This window comes from Chlorocebus sabaeus, chromosome 11 (assembly GCF_047675955.1).
Source record: "Chlorocebus sabaeus isolate Y175 chromosome 11, mChlSab1.0.hap1, whole genome shotgun sequence".
Classification (NCBI taxonomy): domain Eukaryota; kingdom Metazoa; phylum Chordata; class Mammalia; order Primates; family Cercopithecidae; genus Chlorocebus; species Chlorocebus sabaeus.
Window position 1 is genome coordinate 69,182,337 of NC_132914.1, and position 22,659 is coordinate 69,204,995.

General features: G+C 38.2%; 1 protein-coding gene across 1 annotated transcript in view; it reads left to right on the plus strand.

Moving 5' to 3' along the window:
- Nucleotides 1-7,406: 7,406 nt before the first annotated feature.
- The window catches only part of TPH2 (tryptophan hydroxylase 2), a 94,221-nt gene continuing 78,968 nt past the window's right edge, over nt 7,407-22,659 (plus strand). The window contains exons 1-5 of the mRNA XM_073020953.1: nt 7,407-7,652; nt 10,124-10,273; nt 12,829-13,012; nt 13,121-13,221; nt 19,082-19,149. Coding sequence (XP_072877054.1) covers nt 7,548-7,652; nt 10,124-10,273; nt 12,829-13,012; nt 13,121-13,221; nt 19,082-19,149 — 608 coding nt within the window. The 5' untranslated portion in view covers nt 7,407-7,547. The remainder of the gene's footprint in view (nt 7,653-10,123; nt 10,274-12,828; nt 13,013-13,120; nt 13,222-19,081; nt 19,150-22,659) is intronic.

Sequence of the window (22,659 nt, forward strand, 5' to 3'; positions counted from 1 at the left end):
GGACCCATCCATTTGTTTTCTATTGATTGAGGTCATTTTGACTTCAAATCTGAACTGTGTATTCTGGTTTCTTCTGAGCCACAGCCTTACTGCCCCCACCTTAAATCACTATTCTTTTTGTGCTTCAGTTTTCTTCATATTTGGCTTAGATATGCTTGCCTTTTATCCATTCTCCCTTTATAAAAAATTATATAAAATGATGAGAAAAGAGTGTAAGATATAGCTCATGTTTTGCTTATTTATGAGGTCTGATCACCCTCAATCAATAAATAATCACAAAATCAAAAATGACATGTCTGCGTTAAACATTTTAAGTAGTATGGGAAATTACAGTGTCTGACAGTCAGTGAACATTTTATTAGGAAACTGCTTAATGTTGTGGACAGCTGGTTTTGGTTTTGCTTCAACATTAGGTCAATTCGGTCAGACTCTGATATCAAATTGTCCTGCTTGATTTCAGGTCAGATTGTATTGTCTGCATGTCTAGATGGTTGACACAACCTTCATGCAAAGTGTCAGTGCAATTTTTCTTTGTTTATCCTTTTTCCCTCTCAAATGATAGTTTATGTAGTATTTGAGAGTAATCAGGAACAAATACTTTTGTGTTATAAACACCTTCATCTGTTACAGTATGAGTTGAAGTGCTAAAAGTCACTTGAGTATTAATTTTTGGAAATTTTCATCTGAGCACAGTGCATCACTCATATTGACTATTGAGACTACTAATCAATCAAGGCTTCACTCAAAGTCAGGAGAGATGTTGGTTTGTGAATATCTTGAAAATAAAATGGTGTTATGTAGGAGTCTGCTTGAGTTTCCTAAAAGTAAATCATTGCAGGCTTATTTCATTTCCTTTTATTGATAAGTTACAATACTAGTAAATCAAGGAAGCACCTTAGATGGGCAATAAACTCATTTTGGTATGATATTCATGCGGTTAATTTGACAAAATTAGGAGTGGTTGGTAGTAATAGAGAACAATTCCTTCCAAGAAGACTAAAGTATACCCTGTAATCTCTAGAAGACAAATGTCAATAGGGAAAAAAAATCCAGCCAAACTGATTGTTAGCTTGGTTGTGTGCTATAAACATAGAAGTCATCCCTTTCTCTTGTCTTGTTCAATATGAATTTAAGCCTAGTAAGCACATGCATCAAATTTGCTTGTGACACATACTTGATAGACTGGAATGATAGCTTAAAACCTAAAGGACAAGTTGTTAAGGGAAAAGGAATCAGACTTTTTGTTGAATTCCAATCTTGAAACTCCCACTGTTGCTTTGAGTATCTCCAAACACATCCAATATCTATCCATTAATAACTTTACACCTGCTTTCTCCATTCACACTGGGGTGTTGCCAGGCAAATTCTCCATTACTTTAAGTATACTCACGTCCTTTCATTCTTTCTCCCAAACACATTTCTTTGCACTACTGAAGCCTAGCTTTCTCTTCATGACATTGCATTTCCAGCTGGCTTCTAACTTGGCCAGCATGATGGGTGTGAGTGGTAAGGGAAGGAGAAGAAATAAGGAGTCCTCAGGCCTCTCACCTTCTGTCTACAACATGGAAATTGGTAGGCATGGATAGGTTGGTCTCTTCCAATTGTGGGCCATGGACGCTTCAGCATCCCCTTGGTTGTTTTAGTTTATTTATATTGCCTTTTTCATTTCTTTGTTCATATGGGCTACAGCCTCTCAGAAGCCATTTCCATTTATCCAGGTGTTTTAAGGACTGGTTTATAGTATTTCTCTCATTTCACTACTTTCCTCAATGACAACAAATACCTATGTTGAGGACTCACTGATATTCTTAACATAAAACTTCCCTAATTTTGTGGACCCCTATTTCATATCTCAGCTGTTTGTCATCATGGCCATTCATGATCACATGGCCTTCTTCCTCCTGTAAGATATTATATTGGAGGTCTCCTTATCTGACAATATCTCTCTTTGTATTTTCTACTCAATTTTCCACTTCCTGACTTCTAGCCTCTGTAGCTGCTTGATCCAAACCAATTCTGTTGGCTCACCTTATGACTATTGACTTCTTTCTTAACACGAATTATGAGGGCAACCACCTCATTAAAACCTAGGTATCCATGTCTCTTAAATGTCTGTCAAATATTGCAAACCAATGCTCACTTTTATATTACTCTGGCTTCAGAATCAATGAGGCATAGGAAGATAATTAACACTTTGAGTGTCGAATATCTGCCAGCCGCCATGTTAATCACTTTATACATATCCAATACAATCAGCATAACAGCCCTATAAGGTTTATATATTATTGCCCTTCTATTACAGAAATGGAGGCTGAGAAATGTGAAGTAATGTGTCCTGCTTAAGCACAAGTAGGAAATAGCAAAGCGAAGATTTAAACTTTGTTTTACTTTTAAAAATGCCTTATTTCCATGCAGCATTTATTCATTTATTTACTTTAGAGATGGGGTTTTGCTCTGTCACTCAGGCTAGGGTGCAGTGTCATGACCATAACTCACTGCAGCCTTGAACTCCTTGGCTCAAGCGAGCCTTCTGCTTCAGCCTCCTCAGTAGCTGGGAATACTGCCACATACCATTACACTAGTAATTTTTATTTTTATTTTTAGTTTTGTCTTTTGTAGAAATGGGATCTCATTATATTTCCCAGGCTGGTCTCGAACTCCTGGACTCAGCAGTCATCCTGCCTTGGCCTCCCAAAGTGCTGATATTATAGGCCTGAGCCATTATGCCCGGCATAATTTATTTTCAAAGTTTATATTTTTGTAATCAATGTCACACATGTACATGGTTTCCCCAAGATTTGTTGTTATGAGAAACTGTTCCTCCCTTTCTCCCCACCATCCATATCCTCCTACCCTCCTCATCCCCCACCAGTGGCAAGACTTTCAACTGTCAGGTCATGCTTGTGGTATTTACTTCCATATGTCTGAATGCTGTAGTATGTGTATGTTGCAACTACTTTGATTTTCAGCTCTAGGCATTAACCATTGATTTTTCATCTTGGAAGATGAGAATTTAGCTGTTTATCCTCTCCCCACAGCCCCTATTATTCATATGCACACTTTCTTATCTGTCTGTCTTCCAATATAATTGATATAATATTGGTTAGGTCAATATTTAGTGCTTATGTTATGACTTTGTACATGTAATCCTCCAATGAGACATGCTCCCTTTCAGCCCTAATTTTCATTTTTCTTGGGGAGTTAATTTTTATCAAGGTTTTTTACTTGCTGATTTTATATATAGTTGTCACTAATCTAACCCCATACTCTTCAACAAATATTTAAATTGGGCTTGTCAAATGTGAACTTACAGGGTAATCTGATTGCATTATTTTGTCCAGAGCATTCAATATTATCTTAGCTCTCACTGTGTTTTAAGATCTTGCCTTTGCCAGATTCTCCAAAGAATTTTTTTTGTCTTTATTTGGCCGGAGACTAAATGCCTGGCTGTCAGCCTTCTGATGTTTGGGAGTCTCCATGTCATGATATGAGTCTCAATACCTCAATACATTCGTTTAATCAAAATGGTACCCCCTATTCTCAACTATGCTTGATGCTCCTAAGTACAGAGGCCCTTTGTTTTACCCTTTTCAGAGAGTAACCTTCCCAAGAGGAGGTGGCGTGGCTGTTTAGAATAGTCAAGAAGAATATGGAATTTTAACTGCTTTTTAAAAATAAGATAACAGCTTTATTGAGATATGATGTATACGCCAAAAGTTTCCCTCCCTTAAAGTGTACAATTTTGTGGTTTTTAGTATATTCACAAAGTTGTGTAAATATCACTAATATTTAATTTTACGACATTTTCATACAGAAACCTTGTACCTTTTAGCAGTTATTCCCCACCTCCTCTTTTTTTCCAGCCCCTGGGAGCCACTAATCTACTTTCTGTTTGTGTCTCTCTCTCTTTTTAAAATGATCTCTTTTAACATCTTCTAGACATTTCATATAAACAAAATCTAACAATACATTCATGGTCTTTTCTGACTGGCTTCTTTCACTTAGCATAATGTTTTCAAGGTTCACCCATATTGTAACATGTATCAGTACCTCATTTCTTTATATTGTGAAATAATATTTTATTTATGATATATCTTTTTGGTTTTTTTTCATTACGTGATAGCATTTGAGTTGTTTCTACTTTTGGCTACTATGAATAATACTGCTTTGAACATTCATGTACAGTTTTTGTGTGGATATATGTTTTCATTTTTCTTGGGTGTACACCTAAGAGTAGAATTGCTGAATCATGTAGTAACTCTAGTTTTACCTTTGTGAGGAACCACCAAACGTTTTTTCAAAGTAACTACACCATTTTACACATACCTAGCAGTGAAATTGTTGAGTCATACAGTAACTTTATGTTTTGCATTTTGAGAAACCACCAAACTGTTTCCCAAAGTGACTGTATCATTTTATAATACCACTAGGTGTAAGTGTTCCATATTTCCTGCTTCCTTACCAATATTTGTTATTGTCTGTCTTTTTTATTTTAGCCATCCTTGTGGGTCAGAAGTCATACGGTGTTTTTCAATTTGCATTTCCCTAAAGACTAATGATGTGGAGCACCTTTTCCTGTTTGCATTGGCCATATCTTCTTTGGAGAAATGTCTGTTAACGTTTTTTGCCCAGCCTCAGCATAATAGGAAGACCCTGCCTTTACAACAGCAACAAAAAATTAGCTGGGTGTGGTGGCCTGTTCTTGTAGTCTCAGATGCTTGGGAGGCTGAGGCAGGAGGATCGCTTGAGCCCAGGAGGTGGAGGCTGCCAAGAACTATGATTGTGCCACTGCCCTCCAATCTGGGTAACAGAGCAAGCTGTCTCAAATAAACTTTGTTTCCCAATTAAAAATTGGTCTATTTGTTTTTTTCATTGCTGAGTTGTAAGAATTTTTTTTTTCTAGATACTGTCTCCTATGAGATACATGGTTTACCAATATTTCCTCCTGTATTGTGGGTTGTCTTTTCACTTTTCTGAGGGTGTCCTCTGAAGCACAGAAGTCTTTAATTTTGATGAAATCTTATTTTTTTCTTTGGGTACTTATGCTTTTGGTATCGTATCTAAGAAACAATGGCCTAATCCAAAATCAAAAACTTTTACTCCTACCCTTTCTTCTAAGAGTTTTAATTTTAGATCTTGTGTGTGTTTATGATTCATTTTGAGCTAATTTTTGTGTGCAATGTGAAATAGAAATTCAACTTCATTGTTTTGCATGTGGATATCCAAAGTTATTCCGGGACAGTTTGTTCAAAAGATCATTTTTTCCCCATTGAATTGTCTTGGCACTTTTGTTGAAAATCAATTCCCTCTACATATAAGGGTTTATTTCTGGACACTCAATTCTATTTCATTTACCTATATATCTGTCCTTAGTACCACACTGTCTTGATTATTGTAACTTTGTTGTAAGTTTTGATTTGTCTAACTGCTTCTCACACTTCGAACCACTCTTTTTCAGTCTCATCTACCTTCAATTCCAGAGATATTTGAGCCTTTAGGATATTCTGTCATGTAAATTGCGTTGCTTCTCAGTCTTCTTCATTGATAGCTTAAGGTTCAGCTTTCCCATGACTGCAAAGCCTTTGATCATTTTTTTCTTCTTTCAAGCTGCTAATTTTTTGTTGCTGTTGTTTTCCAATTTATGCATTTCTTATGTACCTTGAAAAGGAATTTTTATGTTGTTTTAATAGGGTTTCTAGGGTGAGAAAAAGTAGTTAAATCTTTAATATTGTAAATACATATTTTAAGTAAATTACTTTTAATATCTTTTTTTCCCTCGCTTTCACATCCAAGCAGGGACACTGTCTAGTGGAGTTTATCCCTTCACATCTCTGGTTTTTTCATTACATCTCAGTAACATTAGCTATTATTGTTATTACTTCATTCATCTTATTTAAACTTGCTTCTCCTATTAGCTGATTAGAGGTGACCTTTACAGAATATGTAAACCAAATAATATTTTCAGAATTAGATCAATTAATAATTATATCCCTTCAAGATTCCAGAAACAATTAAACTTCAGTCAATATTAGTTCATCCCAACTTGTTTTGAAAACCTTTTTTTTTAATATATATATAGGCAAGCAGTGCCAGCACCAGATTTTGTTTAGATTTTTAGTGAAACAAGCACATTTGGCCAAGAGTTTTTCATTCTTCAGGAGATTGGTAACATTTTCCTGTGGCCTTGTGAATTTTATGACTTTCTAAGGTTGAATAGTAAGAATATTGATTAATCTATGCATGTCAAGTTGCTGGATTTGATCTAGTTGACACTGATGTTTGGCAGTATATGTAGTCATTAAAAGCTCAGATGTCTTAGTACTCTTAACCTCTGCCTCCTCCTCACCACATAACACACAGATCTCATATATTTAAGTAGCAGCTTTTATATGAAAGGGTTATGTCAATGATTAAATTTCCATGATTTTCAGTGGAGAGAAAAAATTCAGTAACCACAAGAGTGTTAAAATGAATGGCTGATATATGGGAATCTAGTTTCCTTTTATTTCTCATTTAGTAAGGAAGATTCCAGGGTTAGTATCTGAGCTATACATAAACTCCCTGTGGCTAAATCAAACCCTTACATTTTCTTTGCAATACATTTTCCTCCATATAACTCTACATAGAGGCATCACAGGATTAAGAAGAAGTCCTTCTATGAAAGCCATTACACATATGTACACTCACATGTTTGCATGCACAAAATTACAGTATGTCAGGTCAGAAAAAAATGGAACATAAAATGGAGTTGGTCAATGAGTAAAAAAATAGGCTGATAGGAGGAATAAGATCTAGTATTCAGGAGCACAATAATTTATTTTCTTTTGTATGTTAAAATAACTGAAAGAGTGGAATTGGAATGTTTCTATCACAAAGAAATGATAAATGCTTGAGGCAATGGATATCTTGATTACCTTATTTGATCATTACATATTGCACACTTTTGTCAAAATATCACATGTACCTTATAAGTATGCACAACTATTCATTATCCATAAAAATTAAAGATTAAAAAATCCATAAAATGGTTTAAGGATTCAGCAGTGCTGATCTTTCGTAAATTATTTTTCTAATTTTGGAAAGAAAGCACAAAATCTTTGAATTCACAGTTGCTTAAAGACTGAGGTTAACTTGCCAGCGGCAGGCTTGAGAGATGAGAGAGCTAACGCCAGGGGATAGATGGTTTCTTGTACAAATAACACCCCCTTATGTATTGTTCTCCACCACCCCCGCCCAGAAAGCTACTCGACCTATGAAACAAATCACATCATGAGCACAGATAACCCCAGGCTTCAGGTCTGTAATCTGACCGTGGCCATCGGCAACCAGAAATGAGTTTCTTTCTAATCAGCCTTCCATCAGTCTCCAATCATTCATATAAAGGAGCCCGGGGATGGGAGGATTCTCATTGCTCTTCAGCACCAGGGTTCTGGACAGCGCCCCAAGCAGGCAGCTGATCGCACGCCCCTTCCTCTCAATCTCCGCCAGCGCTGCTACTGCCCCTCTAGTCCCCCCTGCTGCAGAGAAAGAATATTACACTGGGATCCATGCAGCCAGCAATGATGATGTTTTCCAGTAAATACTGGGCAAGGAGAGGGTTTTCCCTGGATTCAGCAGTGCCCGAAGAACATCAGCTACTCGGCAACTTAACAGTGAGTACTACGTGTCTGGCACTATGGAGAAGTATTTTCTAGGGTAGTGACCATCTTCTCCTCACCATATGAATCCCTCTTGTAGTGTAAGTAAGCACGCACACCTCAACTTTCTCCTTCTTTATAAACTCTCTACCCTGCTTTCCTCTTGTCTGCCTTCAGTCGTCTTATCTCCGTAAGTAAAGCGAGTGTGCCAATCACTGCGTGCTAAACTTTTTTCCCGCAAAGTTTGTAAGTACGGAGTTAAGAAGTTACTGAACATTAAGAATGAGAGATTGTATGAATCAATGTCTTAAATCTACAACCAAAAAAAAAAAGTGTGAAGAATTTTGAAAAGCCATTTATTATTAGGAGGAGGAGTGAGGAGAACAAATTAAATAAATTTCCACGGTTTTCAGAAGATCATTGTGTCTCCTACACCCCCTTCAGTTTACAAAGCCTGGTCTTTAAACATAGAACTATTATTTTCTGTTCTTAGTTATGGATGCAGGTTATTGGAATAAAAGAAAGATTGAATTCCTTTCAAAAGTTTTTCTGTGTTCCACATTGCTCAATTTTTTCAGTTTACTTGATGGAATAATACAAGCAATACATCACTTGTTATAGTATTTAAGGGAGTTTTATGTTTATAATATCTACAGAATAAAAAAAGCAGTATTTGCAGGATTTTAGATCCTGCTTTGAGGTAATAGTCATGGGATTTAATAAAAACCATGAAATAAAAATGTGTCCAGGTCCTAGTCATTAAAAATATTAAATGGTATTTTATTACTGTACTACCAGAGTTTATCAACCAACTCCAATTCAGTCTGTATCATAGAATAATCTGTTTTAATATCGTAGTTCCAAATATGTGCCAGAGGGCTGCATTGTACTGAAATATTATTACTGATAAAAATGTTGAAAAGTAAACGTGGCAACTTCTGTAGAATTATTTAAATCAATTTGCAAAAATAAGGCCAAAGCGCAAATAGATTTTCTAACATTTAAATATAATGAATATTTGGATGAGATATTACAATGAAGAATTTTGCAGTCATAATTAACTGCTAGAAGGAAAACAAAGAAAGCTTAGGGTAATGCTAATGTATGACCCTTTTATATAAAAAATGCTACTTACATATGCGAGATCTGTGTGTTATGTGGTGAGGAGGAGGCAGATGTTAAGAACACTGAGACATTTGAGCTTTTAATGACTAAACATACTGTCAAATGTCAATGTCTGCATAAACTTCTTCCCTCCCTCAAGTCATAAATAATAAAATCTCCATCTCTATTACATATAATCTAGTGAGTAAGGCAATACTGATGTGTGAAAATAAAGCCAGTAGAGAAATCAGAAGAAGACAATGGCAGATAACTATTCACTGGGTCCCAAAGCAAACCTACATTTCTCAGTTTCATGAGGATGTAGCAGATTGGTATGATTGTATTAAATCACCATTTGCCAGGAGTTACTTCTTTGTCTGCCCAATGCTGTATTTGCATATAAAGAATATAAAACAGACCATCCTAATTTTGCATTGTCTGTCAAATGAAAGTTCCCAACTTGTTGTTTTTGTTTTGTTTCCTCCCATTCTATTCCTAAATAAAGTTTCCAGATTTTTATTCTGCATTTCTGGAAATGTGACCTGAGTTACTGGAATCTGTCATTTTTTTCTTTAGCCAGCAGGACTAATAGACATTACTTCCTCAGGCAATATAAAATCTTAAGTGGCGAATGAAGTGTTAATCTTTTTCAGTTTCTCAGATTTTACAGTTTGCTCCTAATAATTAGCTTGCCAGGTTTCTTCCTTCCTTTCTTCTTTTTTCATTTTATTTGTGACTGAATTTTAATAGTCACTTTTCAAGCATTGTCTTCTGACACAGATGGCCTTAGAGTTATACACTTGTCTGTGTTAAACTTTTGCAGGCAGATTCACATTGACACTGTGGATCTAACTGAAGAAAGTAATATTACTCATTAATTTCTGGGCATGTGCTGATATATTTCAGAATGAAATAAATATTTTGTTTTTAAAATTTAATTGAAACTAAAATTATTGTCAAAAATATGTTTGATCTTATTTTTATTATGGTTAGTAATTAATATGGTTTCCATATGATTCAATGAGGCTAAGAGATCAAACTTTGTGCTGTAAAATAATTCTAGAAAGGTAGGAATTGTTCATATATAATACTTCAGGCTTTATGACAGTCAGGTTTTTGTTGCTATTAAAGTGAAGCAAATCTGATCCCCTTTTAATTTCAACCACTAGATGATGTCTTAGACCACTGGAAAATAGTCTCTCAGCGTAAATTAGACCAATATTTATGATTGAAAGTTATGAGTGACATGGCAACTTCACCTTAAGTTTGTATGATTGGTGGAGCTTCCAACTTATGAATGAAATGTGTGGGAAAATCTAATTACAGAGGATTCTGGAACCCTAACTAACGTTTCGTTTTATTATGCTTCAACATTCCTGAAGCTAAATAAAGCTAACTCTGGCAAAAATGACGACAAAGGCAACAAGGGAAGCAGCAGAAATGAAACTGCTACCGAAAGTGGCAAGACAGCAGTTGTTTTCTCCTTGAAAAATGAAGTCGGTGGATTGGTAAAAGCACTGAGGCTCTTTCAGGTGAATGTAAAATATCATTACATCATTTTAAAAGTGACTATGTGCCTGGTTACAAACCTGTTATCTGCTCTGAAACATTTCTGAATCAATTTCTGGATAATATGGTGAAAGTTTCGAAGGAACCAAACTTCAAGAGGCTTTAAAAGGGGGGTTTGTCTGTCAAGCAATGAAATAAGCAGAATTGTATAAGCTGTGGCTTATTAATGCAGTTAGCTTGTTAGGAACTCTGAGGACTATTGCCAGGTTAGGAGGTCAGTACTTCAAAAATGTGAGCTTCCCACCTGAAAATGAAAACACAAGAGGAGCCAAACAGGGTATCTTAAGTAGCAAGAGCCTGCGACTTGATTTGATTTGTTCACATTTGAACTTACACATGTCCTAGGAGCATGTTTATTACGAAAAAAGTGAGATACATGAGTATAGGCACTCGGTATTCCCCTAAGCCTCATTGTTTATGTGTCTTTATGTATCTTTTTGTGAAGATGAGTCACTCTCCTTATATTGTACATTGTGGGGCTAGCTCTTCCCTTATCTTATAGAAATGTCGTAGCATCTTCTCAGGCCCAAATCTGTAGTTTGAACCCTCAAGAAAGATCCTGGTTAGGGGTGAGGCTGGAAGAAAAGCTGTTGTGTTCTTGCCAGCATGTAAGTAACGGTTTCTCTACCCTTCAGCAAACACCCTCCCTTACAAAATGCATTTTGTTTGGGGTCAGTGGCTGTTGATGAGAGCTGTAAGATAAGGAGCCTAGCTCTGCATGATGCCTTGGGCTGCTAGTGCAGTGGAAAGATAGCTGGAATTGCAGTCAGGGGATTCAGACCTGTGTTCTCCTGGTTTGGCTAAACACTAGCTGCTTCCTAGGTTCAATTTCTTTATTTGTAAAATTGCAATAATAATTCCTACCTAACAGGATTGCTGGGACGACATCATATGAGTGAAAGTGCTTTGTAAAGTGTATAACTATGAGGCATTATTATGATGCCTCTATGATGATCATAGCAGGGGAATTAGCGGCCTGATTTGGCAAATCATTTCTTGTTCTCTTTTGACCTTGAAGAAAGGATCAGACACCATAAACAGTGGTAATGGAAATCTGAGAAAATATTTTACAGATAATTATGTCATCCAAGGCTGTGTCCATACAGTGCCAAAGGCAGGCCAATTCAATTAGACAGCTGGGTGCAGTGGATAAATTCCTGGAGAAGGAGTTAGCAGCCCTGAGTTTTCACTCTGCCATCAGCTAGTTACTGGACCTTAGCTAAACCATTTAACCCATCTGGACCTCAGTTCCCCTAAAAATATCTACTCTGCTTCAACCAAAGGTCATTAAAAGCCTAACGTGACACAATGTATGTGAAGTCTCTTGGACCTTGAACTTAATCTTAATGTTATTATCAGCCAGTTGAGAAAATATGACATTATTGTAAAGGTTAATAAAAGCAGAAATAGAACATTTAGTTTCCTAGTCACAAGACTAGTTTCTTTATATAGGAGAGGGTGCTGTTTGATTTGATACTATTCTGGCACTGGAAACTAGGTATCCTGCTCTTATGCTGAAAATTCTGACATTGTCTAGGATTGTATCAGGAATTGTGCGGGTAATCACAGTGTATCATCTGGAGTGAGAAAATGTCTGCTTATTTGGAGGTGGGTTGGGATGAAAAGAACAGAGTCTTCAATTAACTTAGAGGAAATGAAGAACACATCACTGGGGGAAATTCTAACCTGATTTTTAAATATTAAATCACTGTCCTTATCTCTGAGATCCATCATAGAGTGATAGTTGCAGCAACACATCCTTGGTTGAAGCTAGTTTGAAGATTGCCAAAAGAGAACAATTATTAAGTGATCCCATTTAGGGGTTATTATCATTATTTTTTACCTTTTCTTCACCCTCTTTGCAATTGCCTAAGTTGTTTGTTTTCCTTTTGCCTTCAGAGATCCTCTCTTGACTACTTATCTTGCTCCTATTTCTTTTTCTACCATATGGATTACAGTTTGGCTAGTGTTTCCCAAGCCTCAGTCATTTTCATGCCACCTCCCCCATTTCTGCTTGCCATTTGTACTGTTTACTTATAAAAAGATTATAAAAGGTTATTTCTAAAAGGCTATTTTAAAACTCTGTTTATTTTAAAAGAAAACTTTATATTAGGGGTTTGAGTTTTAGTTATGTTTTTCGGAAACATATAAATATGGATTATTACATAATAATGTAATAAATAATTTTTTCCCCAAATAATAATGTGCCACCTATGGGATGTGTACCACTCTCTGGGAAATGATGATGTTCATTTTATAGGGCCAGTTTATATTTTAAATGCCCCTTCTGTTTTATATGAGGCAGGACAACCTATACACAGAAGTATGAATATATAGATTTTTTATTAACAGAAATAATGGTTGGAAACATTTCCAAGTTTTATTCAAAGAACAAAGAGATTGTCTCTTCCTCTTGCCTGGGTACTTGGCACCTTGCTTAAGACGTGAACAAGAAAAGCTGATGGCATTCCTTTTATTGTCCCCTGAAGGTGATTTTGAGATGGTCATGTTTCCACAGGAAAAACGTGTCCACATGGTTCATATTGAATCCAGGAAATCTCGGCGAAGAAGCTCTGAGGTTGAAATCTTTGTGGACTGCGAGTGTGGGAAAACAGAATTCAATGAGCTCATTCAGTTGCTGAAATTTCAAACCACTATTGTGACGCTGAATCCTCCAGAGAATATTTGGACAGAGGAAGAAGGCAAGGGTGGTCTTAGCTTGTTGGGTAATTTTGAAATCTGACAAATATTGCGAAGGGGAAAACACAATCTGTGAACTAATATTTTTGAACCTGCACTGTTTTCAACAGAGCTAGAGGATGTGCCCTGGTTCCCTCGGAAGATCTCTGAGTTAGACAAATGCTCTCACAGAGTTCTCATGTATGGTTCTGAGCTTGATGCCGACCACCCAGTAAGTGTCCAGTAAAATCTATTTCTCATATGCTCTCTCAGCTCCATCCCTGTGACAGGCAGTGTGCCATGTTCTGTGCTGCAATGCTTTATTATAGAACAATTTCTTATTTATTCCCCATAACTGAGAGCAGACTTCCAAATGATAAAGCTTCCCTGTAGGCATGTTGACTGGAAGCAGGTTAGAAGGATGGTATTTTCACGTAGCATTTATTTTTAAAAGGGTTGGATAGAGGAGGAGACTCTAAACCTTGGAGAATATTTCTGTGGAATTAGACAGCCTGAAATATACTTGCAGTTGGTGACCCTTGGAAAAACGATGAGCTGAAATTGATCATGCCTCTGGGAAACTAGGGAGGACTAGGCATTATGGGGCTCAGTGAGAGAATAAAATTCTTCTTGCTATTTTCCTTGACTGGAGGTAGTTAGGAGTAGAGTAATGTAGTTGACTTCAGTCTCAATGGAAAGGCAGAGCGTTTTAGAATAAAGGCTATGATGAAAGACATATCTCTTCCCACATCTACTCTGAATCTATCTACCATCATTCTTTCCTCTACTCCAATAAAAATGACCATCTTTAAAGAAATATGATACTCGGGTAAGCATTTCCCATTATTCTCCCCTTCCCCCCTTTACATCAGTTTTTATTTAACACAGGAGACCTGGAACTTCTTTATGGCCAGAGTGAAGTACAGTTAATAGTGTGGGAGAAGTAAGCAATGCACCCATTCATTATAGGCATTTTTCCCTCCCCCGGTGTCCCTTGTCTAAAAATGGGCAGATAAAAGAGTAAAACCCAAGCAGATCACTAATGCTTACAGGAAGTCTCTGTGGTCTGCAGGTAATATTTACAGACATTCTTTGCTGTTTAAACTGAGGAAATATGGGGGTTTGACAGTGTGGCTCTACTCTGCACAGTGGCTCTCTAAGTGTGACCTCAACATCAGCAGTGTCAGTATCATGTGGGAATTTGTTTTAACAAGTCCACCCTTAAGTTTGAGAACCTCTGTTTTAAAGGAAACTATGACAACTTTAACACTAGGGAAATTTTCAATTAAACCAGTCATTTGACATAATATACCAACTCAGACCAATTCAAAGATACCATTCAAACAAATGGTCAAACAGACCTAATTCAACTGCATCATTTTCAAAAATTCTCTCAAAGAAACAATGTGTTATATTTGCTAATATAGCCTAAAATTTCAGAATATGTTCCAGTAATTCACATGTAAGGCTTCTGAACATTAGAAAAACATTAAAAATGGCTTTAATAATCACCCATTGTTATCTTTCCCCTCTCTCAACTTCCAGATGGCATCAGAATTAGCACAGGAACCTGACTTAGCAGCTAAGCAGTACCCGGGCCGCACAGACACCAGCTGTTAACTTGCAGAATGACCTTGGCCAAGTCCCTTTACCTCTGCACCTCAAGTTCTTTATGTAAAAAGTGGAAATAAACTTTTTATTGACCTCAAAGGGGTGTTTGAAAAGCCTAGTTAATAAAACAACTGGAAAGCATTTGGCAAGAGTAAATGCTTAATTCCAGAAATAGAAATGCTGTATTAAATCATCCAGATCAATGCCTGGACGGTAAAGGATTTTTTGATAACCTCCTATTTCCAAATGCTCCCCTTAGTCTAGTTTGAAAATTACTCAACCTGGAGAAAGGAGTTCAGCCATTTTAATGGAACAACCATAGGAACCACTGACCTTGCTGAGAATAAATTTATTCCAATACCCAGCATAAATTTTCCTGGGCTTAATTTTATTCCATTACTCCTAATTATACCCACCTTATGATACCTTCTCTTATTTTCTGTGCAGTCACTAGAAATAATTGCAAGTACTTAGCAATCCCCTCTCTTGTCATTTTTTAAACCACATATATTTCTTTTATAAGCACACCAAATGTTCATTATACAGAATGTAATATTGGCAAATTGGTGTTTTTGTAAGTTGTTTGATGAGGATGGAAAAATTGTCTAAGCACTTTTTATGCCTGGGAATAATCCCAGTCCTGAGACAAACACAGGGACCCTTGTGATAGGGTACTTCAGAAGAGGCTTGGAATATAAGAGTAAGGTTGCTGAGGCTCCCTAGAAAGGGTTAAATATCTAGGTCAGTGTCTTTCAAACTTCAAGGGGCAAACAAATCACCTTTGAGATCTTTTTTTTTTTATTATACTTTAAGTTCTAGGGTACATGTGCACAACATGCAGGTTTGTTACATATGTACACCTGTGCCATGTTGGTGTGCTGCACCCATCAACTCATCAGCACCCATCAACTCGTCATTTACATCAGGTATAACTCCCAATGCAATCCCTCCCCCCTCCCCCCTCCCCATAATAGACCCCGGTGTGTGATGTTCCCCTTCCCGAGTCCAAGTGATCTCATTGTTCAGTTCCCACCTATGAGTGAGAACATGTGGTGTTTGGTTTTCTGTTCTTGCAATAGTTTGCTGAGAATGATGGTTTCCAGCTGCATCCATGTCCCTACAAAGGACACAAACTCATCCTTTTTTATGGCTGCATAATATTCCATGGTGTATACGTGCCACATTTTCTTAATCCAGTCTGTCACTGATGGACATTTGGGTTTATTCCAAGTCTTTGGTATTGTGAATAGTGCCGCAATAAACATACATGCGCATGTGTCTTTATAGCAGCATGACTTATAATCCTTTGGGTATATCCCCAGTAATGGGATGGCTGGGTCATATGGTATTTCTAGTTCTAGATCCTTGAGGAATCGCCATACTGTTTTCTACAATGGTTGAACTAGTTTACAATCCCACCAACAGTGTAAAAGTGTTCCTATTTCTCCACATCCTCTCCAGCACCTGTTGTTTCCTGACTTTTGAATGATTGCCATTCTAACTGGTGTGAGATGGTATCTCATTGTGGTTTTGATTTGCATTTCTCTCATGGCCAGTGATGACGAGCATTTTTTCATGTGTCTGTTGGCTGTATGCATGTCTTGTTTTGAGAAATGTCTATTCATATCCTTTGCCCACTTTTTGATGGGGTTGTTTGTTTTTTTCTTGTAAATTTGTTTGAGTTCTTTGTAGGTTCTGGATATTAGCCCTTTGTCAGATGAGTAGATTGCAAAAATTTTTTCCTGAGATCATTTTTAAATCAGACAATGATTCTGTAGGGCCTGGGATTCTGTATTTCTGGTGATCTCCCAGATAAGGCTTGCACCAGAGAGCCTGGGAACCACATTTTGAGGAGCCAGCATCTAGACTGGGAAGGTCTTTCGAAGTGGGGTTCAAGGTTCACTCATAAGGTGTTTGTTAAAAATACAATATCTTGATGTTCATCTGAAGCCTACTGAGTCAGAACTTTCAGGGATGGCCCAGGGATCTGCATTTAAAAGTATCTGCAGGAGACCTTGATGAGATCTAAAGTTTGAGAACTAATGTCTTAATTAATGTTCTAGCTCAGTGATTCTCATCCTTAGCTTTCCACTCAAATCACGTATGGAGAATTAAAAAGTACTGATGCCAGGGCCTCTGGGAATGTGGCCAGGTTTGATGTTTTATTTAAAGCTCCCAGGTGATTCTAATATTCCGTGAAGGTTGACCTATTTGGGATGGCTACTTGAGTGTCAACAGAAATTTAGCTGAGCACTTTGGAGTTCAGGCTGGGTCTTCAATTTCCTTTGATTTAAATTGAGAGACGGAGGGTGGGTACTCTCTGGATGCTAGGGTTGCCAGATTGAGCAAATAAGTATCTGGGATGCCCAGTTAAATTTGAGTTTCAGATAAGGAAGGAATAGTTTTAGGGTATAAGTATGTCCCATGCAATACTTGGAACATATTTATACTAAAAAGATTATTTGTTGTGTATCTGAAATTCAAATTTAACTGAGTGCCCTGTATTTTATCCAGTAACCCTATCCCTGGCTTCAGTTCAGAATGGATGGCCAAGGAATGCTGTTTCTCTGTCACTACTAGTGCAGCTAGCATCCCTGTTTTACTTTGCCAGTACATGGTTCAATCCAGGAAGTTTTGGATCGCCCACAACATTTGCGTAATCACTGCCACACTAAGCTAATGAGGCATGATGAGTAAATCACTCTCTTGCGTCCTTGGAAAAGGTGCAGGTGTTTGCAGAAGAGAGGCAGTTGAGATTCTTCAGGAGGCCCAGCAGATTATGATGCCGTTACCATGGTGTCCAGTCTGGCAGGAACCAGGGAACAGATGCTATGCTTTTCATAGGACGCTTTTCCTTCTGTCATGGCCTGTTTTCTTTTTGAATAATAAAGGTGCTTAGAATTCTTTGGTTTTACCATCTCAAGTAGTTTTACTAGTGAGTGTTGAAACAAGTACTTTCTAGCATGACTGCATCTACCCTCTACAGCAGGAGACCTTTTTTAAAGGGCACAGATCTATTTGTGAATGTGGTAACTATTTATTATTATTATTATTATTATTATTATTATTATTATTTTTGCCAAATACCCAAACTTCAAGGACAGTGGTAACTATTTTGTAAAAATTTTTATATAGACATTTTAGGACTTCACAAGCTTGTCTATGAACCCCAGTTTAAAAACTCCCAATTCACAGTAAAAGAAAGTGCTAGTTTCTTGGACAGAGGATACTTCATTTCTACATGGTGTTAAGGTGGTCTCGGGTCATCTTCTCTCTCCTCCTCTTAGTAACTCTCTTGTCATTCCTGAAAGAAAGGTTATTGACAATGGAAGTTCTTCATTTCTGTCCAGCAGATAGCCCTGTGAAGATTTCTAGCCTCGAGGCCAGTTCTCTTCAGCCAGGCAAGCGAGGGGCAATTTGCTAATGAGTTTGAGGCTCCTTTTGGGCAGCCCATCTTGCAGAACTGTCTTAGGTTCAGCAGAGGTAGTCTAGGCCTTTGTGGGCCTCACCCTGTTCTTTCACTCTCCAATACCATGATCCCAGTGGCTTGTCTCCTTGCCTGGCCTCCATTCTTAGGAAGCCATTGCTTTCTGGTTATCCTTCCAGGTTGCAGGGCTGTAGAGGTAGGAGTCAAATTGCAACAATTCCTTCTGAGCTTCCAACAGCTGGAAGAAACAACCCTGGAAAGAATTGATTGTCTGAAAGTGCTTAAAGGAAAGGAAAATGGAAAGTCTGTTGACAAGAGGAGAGATTTTTGAGTAAACCAAGAAGTCCTCTCTGAAGGATTTCACTTGACTGAAAAATGACATACATAATGTTTAATTTCCCAAGTGGATGATGATGGATAAAAATCTTGAGGTTGGCTAAGACTAACTAGAATTGTAAGAAGTCAGAGTGGAATGGTGCTAGGCTGCTATCCTGTGCATGAATTCCCTAAAATCGATTTTGCATTATGTGGCTGTAGTCATAAAATAAAGCAAAACCTCTTTAATTCATACTGATTTGGGAATGTGTTGATTATTCTAAATGATAGGATTTATAATAAATGTCACATTTATTAGTTATTTATACAAAGCAATTAAAATTAGGTGAAGTTACTGAATAATCATGTTAAAGGGATCTGCTTTAAGGAATAGGATAGGATTAATTTGTGATTAAGATCAATTACATGCAAATGATGTTTGAAAACCTAAAGATATTGTTCACAATCTCAACTTGCTCAACTAAGTCATTCTGCTTACTTAGTGGAAAGGTAAACTTTAGCCTGAATTGCCACACATCCTAAATTAGTACAGCCCCAATTTAATGAGGTTTTACTGTAAGCACAATTTGTTTCTGTCTGTGTCATCAAGATGGCCATCCAAGGATAAGATTTACATATGAATTGAACACTGAATAAACACCACAGTGATTTTCTTTTAGGTCTTCTGCAGCTAATTTTCAGCACTTTGTTAAATAACTTAATCTCTTTTGTGTTTAAGGGATTTAAGGACAATGTCTATCGACAGAGAAGAAAGTATTTTGTGGATGTGGCCATGGGTTATAAATAGTAAGTACCTGTATAACTCTTTCTTGTCACTGGCTAGTTAGGAAAAACACATGCTGTGTTAAACAAACCTGTCATCTCTTCACTTTAACTTTTGCAGAAGGCAGGCGTGAACCATTTTAAACACTCACCAACTCTGTAGGCTCTAAATGCCAACACTGATGTTTGACATCTGGGTATAATTGTAAAATAATGAGACCTGCGGGCCACATGCCAAGAGCTACATTTACACCATTGTGTTCCCAGCTCCACCAAGACAAAGACCATTTCTGTGCACTCTGCAGGTCTCAGAAACTGTGTTTTCATTTTAATTTTACTTTAGCCTTGACTTTTCAGTAACCCCCTTCAATCTCCTGCTTCCCCAATGAAAGTAGAGGATTCAGCAAGAATGGTGAAAGGGCTCATTTAAGGAGCCATAATAGAAAAGACATGTGTTTGCTTTACATGGAGAGGAAAATTTCCTGTAAACTGCAGGGGTTATGGATGGAAGAGGAGGACCTCACTTTTCGGGGTGAGGACTGTGCATAGTACATGATGCTATGTGGTAGTGACAGGATGTGTTTGCGATGTTGTATGTTGACTGTAGGCCACGTTTAGAAAAATGCAGTGGTGGTTAGGCCTGTGTTTGTTCTACTCACGCTAGTATAACTCATAGATCATCACAATGCTCTCTTTCCTCTGTCTGGTATGTGATCAGCTACAGGAAACTTGTCATCAGAACAAAATGTAAATCCATACCTCGTAAGGGAAAGATTCGTCCTACCCCAATTGAGAGTAAGTGTGAAACTTACTGTCCTGAGAGGCAAATTTGTCATTGGTGAAAGTTTAGGACATTATGTACATTATAGAGGGTCTCAGTATGGGCTTTTTTTTATAAAAAGGAATTTGACACACAGGTGCTTAAGACAGATGAGAAGATTCTTCATCCCACCTCTCATTGGGCATCCCTAGCTTCCTTTGATGCTTAGGTGCTCTTCCCTTCATCCTCCCAAGTCCCAGGCATTCTTCCTCTTTTCTCTACCACATTTAGGAAAACCATATTCTTGAAAACCAGGACCACATGGCACATGCCCTTTCACATATGCCTATTCTCATCTCCTCTGTTCTAAGCACCTTCCTTGCCCTCTCTACTGTGACTTTCCATATCTTGCAATATCAGCATGCACTTGCCCTAGCCCAAGCCCAACCTCAGGCTCCCTTCTTACCCTCAGTACCACCACCCCTCTAGCCCCATCTCCCAGTGTTTCCTGATTAAATTGCCAAGAGAGGACTCAGACCAGCTGAGCTCACGTTTTCACCTCAGGCCCTGATAATGGTTGTGAGCCTTATGATTGGCTCCCCCTGGTCCACAGGCTTCTTCTGTGGAATCAGGTCATGACTGTATAGGTGGATCCTTAGAGGGGGTGTGGTCAGGGCAGTTTCTTTGTAGCATGACCTGCCAGAACATGGTAGAAGCTCAATGCCTGGCAGAGCCTTTCCCTTAGATAAAGTAGATTGCTTTGTTACTCAGTCTGCCTCCTGAGTAGCTGGGACTACGGGTGTGTGCAACCATGCCCAGCTAATTTTTAAAATTTACTTTTTGTATTTTTGACAGGGTTTTGCTGTGTTGCCCTGACTGTTCTCAAACTCCTGGGCTCAAGTGATCCTCCTGCCTTGGCCTCCCAAACTATTGGGATTACAGGTGTGAGCCACTGTGCTTGGCCAGAAATTGTATTTTATATGTGGATGCTATATGTTTTATATATGTGTGTGTGTACGTGTGTGTGTATATAAAATGACATGATTTCGGCTGGGTGCGGTGGCTCACGCCTGTAATCCCAGCATTTTGGGAGGCTGAGGCAGGCAGATCACCTGAGGTCAGGAGTTCCAGACCAGCCTGACCAACATGGAGAAAACCTGTCTCTACTGAAAATACAAAATTTACCAGGCATGGTGGCAATTGCCTGTAATCCCAGCTACTTGGGAGGCTGAGGCAGGAGAATCGCTTGAACCTGGGAGGCGGAGGTTGCAGTGAGCTAAGACTAAGAGACTAGCTCAAGTGTTACTTATTTCTTCTTGATAGAATTCAAAAGCTAAACAAAGGCAAGCTGATGTTGTGGTGATACAAGTAGAATATATGAGTCAACTAGTTTCATGGAACTTTGATAATGAGGGGTCATTTGGTTTTAAAGAAAATATATTTATATGGAGAGGACAGAAAATGAGCATGTAGTCAAAATGATGGAAAGCGAGGTTCTCAAAGGGTTAACAAGATTTTGCATTTGCCACCTTTGCATAGCTAAAGAGTAAAATGAAGGTGTGATATCTGTAGGGAAAAAAATAGAAAATGGAGAAATTGATGGACATTTATATAATAGAGGGCTGGATGGAGCTGGGGCATTCCAGGATCTGGACCCAGTTTAGAGGGTTGGGGAGTGCTAAGGTTCAAGGGGCTTGACTCTTGGTAACTGAATGTTCAGGAGGCCAAGAGAGCCAGGAAATGGCCAATTCATCATTTTATAGTGAGAAACAACCCTCAAAGGACTCACAAAACCATCCTTATAGTCATGATAGCAGAGGAGGCCGGACTATAACCTTAGGCTACTTGGTGGATGCAGAGTCAAAGCAAAGGATATTTACCTAACAGAGTTTAGAATCCAGGGCATTATAGCCCTCTCCCCTGGATGGTGCTGAGACCAAACTGACTAGACAGGATAACAGCAGGCTTAAAAACTGGGGCATTGGACTCCGACAGTCTCGGCTTGTATGCACTCCACTGCTCCAAGCTGGGTGTGCAACCTCATTGTGCCATGGCTGTTTCATCTGGGAAGTGTGCCCAACAATAGGACCCATTTCACAGGGTTGTAGTAAGGACTAAAACAGAGAATGCATGTGCTGTACCTCACACAGAGCCCAACACATGACCAATGATTATAAATGTCATTTACATTATTAACACATCTCCCCCAACCTTTCCCACAGGCTGTCTTCCATTTCCAGTGGACCTACTGTTTTCTTCTTTAGTGATGTTAATACCATTGTTTATGTGCCATTTTATCAAATAATGTAGCTCAAAACATTCTTGGAAGAAACTGTTTAGTTTCCCATTGAAGGGCTGTTGCATATACAGAAGCATTTTGTGTTGACCTACATTCCTCTTTACAGAGATTTCATAAAAAGCAGTCATATTCCTCCCCACCCCCTTTTTTTTTTCTGCACATGGGAAGCTGCCAAAATACTAATAACAGATTGCCAGTACTTCTTGTGAGTGGATGGACCAAGGAAGGTGCCTACCAAAGGTAGTTAAATCAGGAAAGCATGAACCCAGGACTTGTGGAAAGTAGAGCCAAGGATCATTCCTTAATGCCCTGTGTGCCGTCATTGCTAAGGTTTCTCTGAGTATGAGTTTGAGGATGGATAAGAGAGAGACAGTCCTGTGTGTCACTGGTGGGCTCATGTGCCTGCTGTGGTGCTGGCAGGGGTGGGGCACAGACACTAACAAATTCCAAGTGGGTCTTCGCAGTTGTCTCCAGG